Source organism: Otolemur garnettii, unplaced genomic scaffold (assembly GCF_000181295.1).
Source record: "Otolemur garnettii isolate 467f Iridium unplaced genomic scaffold, OtoGar3 scaffold00184, whole genome shotgun sequence".
NCBI lineage: Eukaryota > Metazoa > Chordata > Mammalia > Primates > Galagidae > Otolemur > Otolemur garnettii.
In genome coordinates, this window is record NW_003852579.1 from 707,446 (window position 1) to 715,214 (window position 7,769).

Genomic DNA, 7,769 nt, shown 5'->3' on the forward strand with positions numbered 1-7,769 from the left:
AGGCTGAGGCAGGAGACTCGCTTGAGCCCAGGAGTTGGAGGTTGCTGTGAGCGTGATGCCATGGCACTCTACCCATGGGGATAGCTTGAGGCTCCATCTCAAAAAAAAAAACAAAAAAAACTAAAAGAGTTGAATGGGAATATAACTAACACAAAGAAATGATAAATGCTTGAGATGATAGATACCCTAGTTACCCTCATTTGATTATTACGCATAGTATTCCTGCATCAAAACATACATGTAGGACAGATGTGATGGCTCACACCTGTAATCCCAGCACTTTGGAAAGCCATTGTGTGATGATCACTTGAGGGCTAGAGTTTGAGATCAGCTTGGCTAATAGACTTTGTATCTACAAAAAATAAAAAAATTAGCTGGGCATGTTGGCATGCACCTGTATTTGCAGCTACTTGGGAGGCTGAGGCAGGAATATCACTTGAGCCCAGGAGTTTAAAGTTGTAAGCTGTGATGACACCACTGCTCTCTGGCTCAGGCAACAGAATGAGACCCTATTTCAAGAAAATAAAAATCACAAGTATCCTATAAATATGTATAACTTATTTACCCATAATAATTTCATATTTTTAAACTTAAATTACAAAAAAAACCCATAATTTTCTCCTCATTTTACAGAGCAGGAAACCAAGGCACAAACAATCTCACTATATGCCTGATGTTACCCTTACATATTGCAAAACTGAATTAGAATCAAAGTTTACTTTTTCTGATTTTTGGTACAGCTTTCTGTTAACATATTTGAAATTTGGTTTGTATAGATTTGTTATCAACAGTAGTCTGTGGTATTTAGGTTGTCACTCAGCTTTGCTGAATGTGACTCTTGAGTTGTCAAAAGAATCACTTGCAAAATTTTTTTTTCTAAGTGAGTGTTACCCAACTGCATTCTATTGCAAATCCCCAACAGTGTGTTCAACATTTTTTTTTCTTACCCCCTTAGCTAGCTAGCCCCAGTTAATGGGACTTGGATACATTTTATTCCTGCTAGAAAAAGAAAAGAGATTTAACAGGTAGCAGGGTGTCGTATTAGACCGCTAAGGATACAGTGTTTATCATTGACATAATTTCATCTGGTGCTCAGGAAGCCTTTCGCTGAGTTACTTTGGTTGGTTTATTTGGATTTTTTTTGCAGTTCGTGTCTGGGATGTCCGGCCATTTGCCCCCAAAGAGAGGTGTGTGAAGATATTTCAAGGAAATGTACACAACTTTGAAAAGGTGAGTTCTACATGGCAGAGGAGTAGACTATTTCCATCTAATTCAAAGAAGCATTTAAGATGGTGCTAAGGATAGATAGCAGTAGCTCTACTAAGAATGGAATGCATTTCATTTGCCCTATTCTTAATCAGAAATGTCTTTGGCCAGAAATGAAACTAAGCAGTGTAGGGTAGAAGGTAGTCACATAGCCCAATAGAGAAGGGGTCAACCCTCAAACTAAAAATTTCTGACTTCAGTCCAACCTCAGCAGGATACAACTAGCCTTTTCATTACATGGGAACTTCACCCTCTTATATCAGTGTTTTTGTTTTTGTTTTTTTTTTTTTTGAGACAGAGCCTCAAGCTGTCCCCCTGGGTAGAGTGCCGTGGCATTACAGCTCACAGCAACCTCCAACTCCTGGGCTCAAGCGAGTCTCCTGCCTCCGCCTCCCAAGTAGCTGGGACTACAGGCGCCCGCCACAACACCCGGCTATTTTTTGGTTGCAGCCATCATTGTTGTTTGGCGGGTCCGGGCTGGATTCAAACCCGCCACCTTAGGTGTATGTGGCTGGCGCCCTAGCCAGTTGAGCTATAGGCGCCGAGCCGTGTTTTTGTTTTTATTTTTGTTTTGAGACAGAGTTTTACTATATCACCCTTGGTAGAGTGCCATGGCATCACAGCTCATAGCAACCTCAAACTCTCTTGGACTTAAGCAGTTCTCTTTTCTCAGATTCCCAAGTACATGGTACAATAGGCGCCTGCCACAATGCCTGGCTATTTTTCGTTGTAGCTGTTGTTTAGCTGGCCCAGACCGGGTTCGAACCCACCACCCTCGGTATATGTGACTGGCACTGCAACCACTGCTGTGGATGCCAGGCCTGTATCTGTGTTCTGTGTGCAACTCAGGCTTCTTTTGCTGTTACCCAGATGGTCTCCCTTCCCAGCAACCAGGTGTTAGAACCCTGAGAATACATCTCTCCCCTCAGTGAACATCACAGCCCCAAGTTTTGAGAAACAGATTCTTTTTCTTTTTTTTTTTTTTTTAACAGATTCTTTTTCAAACCTTCAAATTTCCAGGTCACTGCTGGGTGCCCATAGCTCAGCAGTTAGGGCACTGGCTGCATGCACCAGGACTGGTGGATTTGAACCTGGCCAGAGCCTGCTAAACAAACAACAAAAAAAAAAATAGCCAGGCTTTGTGGTGGGTGCCTGTAGTCCCAGATACAAGGGAGATTGAGGCAAGTGAATCACTTGAGCCCAAGAGTTTGAGGTTGCTGTGAGCTGTGACGCCATGGCACTCTACCAAGGGCGACATAATGAAACTCTGTCTCAAAATAAATAAATAGGCTCAGCACCTGTGGCTCAAGCAGCTAAGGCACCAGCCACATATACCTAAGCTGGTGGGTTCGATTCCAGCCTGGGCCTGCCAAAACAATAATAATAGCTGCAACCAAAGATAACCGGGCATTGTGGCAGGCACCTGTGGTCCCAGCTACTTGGGAGGCTGAGGCAGGAGACTCACTTCAGCCCAGGAGTTGGGAGTTGCTGTGAGCTGTGATGCCACGGCACTCTACCCAGGGGGATAGCTTGAGGCTCTGTCTCAAAAAAATAATAATAATAATAAATAAATTCCAGATCAGCTCTGTCAAAAGCAGCTTTTCTCCCCATAGAGAATTTGTTAATAGAGATTAATGGAGGGTTTTGGGAAAGAGGGTTTGTTTTTTCTTTTTGTTTTGTTTTGTTTTGTTTTGTTTTTTGAGCTCACAGCTCACAGCAACCTCCAACTCCTGGGCTCAAGCGAGTCTCCTGCCTCCACCTCCCAAGTAGCTGGGACTACAGATGCCCACCACAACATCCAGCTATTTTTTGGTTGGTTGCAGTCATCATTGTTTTTTGGCAGGCCTGGGCTGGATTCGAACCCGCCAGCTCAGGTGTATGTGGCTGGCGCCTTAGCCACTTGAGCCACAGGCACCGAGCCTAATGGAGGTTTTTTTGAGAGATCTTGCAATTCAGTTTTACTTCATAAACCATATCTTGTGTTTTGTTGAGTTTGGTATTTATTTTTCTTCAAGATAAGTAGAAACAAAAATTTAATGAGGATCAAGATAAATGGAGCAGAGGGAGCCTCCATTTATAGGAAGAACAAAATTTTGTTGCCAGGTTCAATCTTATTAACTGTAAATAAAGCATTTTCTACAGTTTTTATATGGTATAAAATAGCAAGGTATGCTGTTTGGGGCCACAGAATATAAAGATAATTACTGATCATCTTTCTGAGGGGAATAATTAAAACTCTCCTTAGGAAATTTAAAGTCTCAGTGATTCTCTAGTCTAGCAATGAGTAATGTGGTGTGTTACTATTAAATGGATTTATACTTATTTGTCATTATAGAATCTTCTGAGATGTTCTTGGTCACCTGATGGAAGCAAAATAGCAGCTGGCTCAGCTGACAGGTAAGGATTACTGGGTATGAAGTAAAGAATGATGTAGCTGTCCAGATATCTTCTCATGTTTAATACATGAAATGTAGATACAGAGCCAGAGCAAACAGTTACAACTGTACTTGGAGATGAAACTGTGTAATATAAAGGGTTCAAAAACCACATTAGATAAACACATCATTTTTAACCTCTTTGGATATATTTTAGACCTAGAGAATTAATAGTCTGTTTGACTCTTCTATTTCTTTTGTCTTTAAATGAAACTTAAACTCGTATCGTCTCTAGTCTTCCTCATCAGATTCTTCTGCCATGCTTCAGTTCATTTGAATACATGTCAGGTACCCACCTTCCCCACATCACCACAGTGCTACTCACATGGAACTTTCCTATTCTAACCTCTATTGTGCATTCTCACCTCGAGGTTCTCTCCCATGTTCCCTTTTCTCCACTGTTCAAACCCTCATATCTCTCTGTGTTACCTATAAACTTTCTTTGGTCCTCCCTCTTGCTCTCACCTCTGGAGCTTAACTAATTGCACTTTGCTCTGTGCTGTAGTCAAACCTCATACACCTCATCTTTGTTAGCATTTATTAGATACTACAGTTAGACATACATAGTGGGCCACTAAATTATTTGCCCCTAGAGATGAGGGAATAAGTCTTAGTCATCTGTGTGAACCCAGGGCAGTGCTTGTCGGTGCATATTCCGCAAATAAATTTCTAGCTCAAGGATGACAGCCAGATTTTACCCTGTTTATCAGTTGAGCTGTTGGTAATGGTTGCCTATATTGAGGATTCAGAGCTGCATCTGAGTCAAGAGGAAGTGCCATGATTGCTAAGTGAGGGGTGTGACAGCACGTAGACCAGGTATTCTTCAGTCAGATACTGCTGTATTTGGTATGTCTGTGGTAACCTGTACTTGGGAGGGAAACAGGTTAATTAGGACTATCTGGGTGTCAAGGCTGATGGGCTGATAAAGAATGATGAGATCTGGGGTGGTGCCTGTGGCTCAAGGAATAAGGCACCGGCTCCAAATACCAGAGGTGGCAGGTTCAAACCTGGCCCCAGCCAAAAAAGAAAAAAAAAAGAATGATGAGACCCTCTGATGGCAAATTTTGTATTTAGTTCCCTGAGGGGATGTCTTGACCCTTTTTAGCTTAACGCTGCCCATTCTTCCCAGTAGGGATTCTCCTATCAGATTGAAACAAGCACTGTCCTATAAATGGGACGCCTTTCCTAGACTTTCAGCATATTCCAGGGTTTGGGGACCTGGCACTGCCACACAGGAGCTTCACTATGGTCTGTTCTGTACCTTTCTATTTGTGAATAATACTTATATTCTAAAGTCTACTTTTTTCCTCTGACAAGTTTAATACCAGGAAAAATAGACAAGTTTTAGGTATTTTCTGGAGGGAAAAGAAAGAGTCCAGGTGAAATAGTGCCTCATTAATGATTTGAGTGCAAGTGGTTTCAAAGAAGACTGCCTTGAACAGGGAATCTAAAACAATTTCAGTTGTCAGGCTACTAAAGAAGACCTTAAGGAACAGACTAAGGTATCTTGCGTTCAAGAAAGAACCATTCAGAGTATTTTACAGAATTTTCAGCAAAGCTAGTTTATCTTTTCTTTGTAATTAAGCTTTCAAATTGCATTTGAGTACTTTTTCTGACAAATAATTTGCTTCTACCATTACCCTTTTTTGACTTTTAATGTCTCATCTTACCTCTTCCCCTCCCCAGTGTTCCTTGAAACTTTTTATGTGGAAGCAGGGCTCTGGTCTGAGGAAAGCCTGCCTGTGCCTGCCGGGGGTTGGCCAGATTTGACAGGCCACCTCTCCAATTAGCCCCAAGTCAATAAGCAACTCTATTACATAAGGAGCCTGTTTCCTGCCAAATGTTGCCAAACCAAAGTAAGAAGAGGACAAGAAAATCCTCTAAATTTAGCATCTAATTGGCAGCCATCAAGAGTGAGGCCTTGAAGTAAACCCTTAGAGATCTGGGGTTCTGCTGTCTTTTATGTGCTGGAGAAATGTTTCCTTCCTTCTCAGAAAACTGCTTTAGAGCTCAGCCTGGATTTGGCAAATTTCCCTTTTCTAACTTACAAATCACCTCCTCATGTTCAAACTTCATACTCCTACTGGTCCTATCAAGGACTTCAGGAAGGTTGGCCAGTCTCACTTAACCAAAGGTGATTGATTCAACCTCCTGATTCTATGAGATTCTGTGTTGATAATGAATGTACTAATAATAACAATAGGTATAATTGCTTCTTAGGTGCCAGGCACTTTGCATACATTATCTCATTATTTTTTTCATCAAAGCCATAAGATCAGTGTTTTTTCCATCCTTATAACTAAAGAAAGAAGTTCAGAGAAAGTCAATAATTGTCTTAGTTTAACGTAGCTAGTAAACAGTTGCTCTGAGCATTGAAACCAGGTCTTTCTAACTCTAGAGCTCATACTCTACCTCACTGTCCTTAGCTGTATTAATGAGGACCAGTTACTTGTACATGGCAGGGAAGCAGACAGTAGGGAGGTTGTGAGTATCAGAGTCAAGGAGTCTACACAGCTGGGGTTCCTGCTTCTCTTTCATCTTGCTTTGAACTTACACTTAGTTCCTGTGGAGCCTAGCCCATGGGAACCAAACAGTATCATTAAGAAACTCTTCTTTAGGCTCGGCGCCTAACCGGCTAAGGCGCCAGCCACGTACACCTAAGGTGGTGGGTTCGAATCCCCAGCCCGGACCCGCCAAACAACAATGACGGCTGCAACCAAAAAATAGCCGGGCATTGTGGCGGGCGCCTGTGGTCCCAGCTACTTGGGAGGCGGAGGCAGGAGACTCGCTTGAGCCCAGGAGTTGGAGGTTGCTGTGAGCTGTAATGCCATGGCACTCTACCCAGGGGGACAGCTTGAGGCTCTGTCTCAAAAAAAAAAAAAAAAACAGACACGAAGGCTCGGTGCCCATAGCTCAGTGGTTAGGGCTCCGGCCACATAAGCCAGGGCTGGTGAGTTCAAACCTAGCCCGCTAAACAACAATGACGACTCAACAAAAAAATAGCTGGGTATTGTGGCGGGTGCCTATAGTCTCAGCTACTTGGGAGGCTGAGGCAAGAGAATCACTTAAACCCAAGAGTTTGAGGTTGCTGTGAGCTGTGACAGCACAGCACTCTTGTTTAGGCTCAGCACCCGTAGCATAGTGGTTACAGCGCCAGCCACATAACACCGAAGTTGCCAGGTTAGAACCCAGCCTGGGCCAGCTAAAACAACAATGACAACTGTGACAACAAATAGCCAGACGTTGTGACAGGAGCCTGTAGTCCCAGCTACTTAGGAGGCTGAGGCAAAAGAATCGCTTAATCCCAAGAGTTTGAGGTTGCTGTGAGCTGTGATGCCATGGCACTCTGCCAAAGGTGACAAAGTGAGACTCTGTCTCAAAAAAAAAAAAAAAAAGTAAAAGAAACTCTTGTTTATTTGCATTTTAGACCAAAAGTATGTTAGGTCAGAACTAGGAATTTTATGATCCAGTACTGGCGAATGTGTCCTTTTTTTTTTCTTTTTTTAGAGACAGTCTCCTCAACAAGAGCAAGACCCTAGCTCTACTAAAAATAGAAAAATTAGCCAGCATTGTGACAGGTGCCTATAGTCCCAGCTACTCCAGAGGCTAAGGCAGGAGTTTGAGGTTGCTAACATCATGGCACCTTGGCCTGGACAACAGAATGAGAATCCTCCAGAAAAAAAGGAGGGGAGGGTTGCCAGGCAAGGTGGCTCACACTCCCTAAAGCACTCTGGGAGGCTAAAGCAGGTGGATTGCTTGAACTTGAGTTCAAGACCATCCTGAGTAGGAGTGAGATTCCATTTGTTTTTTGTTTGTTTGTTTGTTTGTTTTACAAAGGCCGGGTGCAGTGGCTCACACCTATAGTCTTAGCACTCTGGGAGGCCGAGTAGGTGGATTCTTGAGCTCACAGGTTCGAGACCAGCCTGAGCTAGAGTGAGACCTCATCTCGACAAGTAGCCAGGCGTTCGGCAGTGCCTATGGCTCAAAGGAGTAGGGCACCCACCCCATATGTCAGAGGTGGTGGGTTCAAACCCAGCCTCAGCCAAAAACTGCAAAAAAAAAAAAAAA

The 7,769-nt window shown here is 43.1% G+C and overlaps 1 protein-coding gene across 1 annotated transcript in view; it reads left to right on the forward strand.

Moving 5' to 3' along the window:
* Window positions 1–7,769, forward strand: part of SNRNP40 (small nuclear ribonucleoprotein U5 subunit 40) — a 35,036-nt gene that overhangs the window by 22,971 nt on the left and 4,296 nt on the right. The window contains exons 7-8 of the mRNA XM_003800757.3: window positions 1,148–1,230; window positions 3,602–3,663. Coding sequence (XP_003800805.1) covers window positions 1,148–1,230; window positions 3,602–3,663 — 145 coding nt within the window. The remainder of the gene's footprint in view (window positions 1–1,147; window positions 1,231–3,601; window positions 3,664–7,769) is intronic.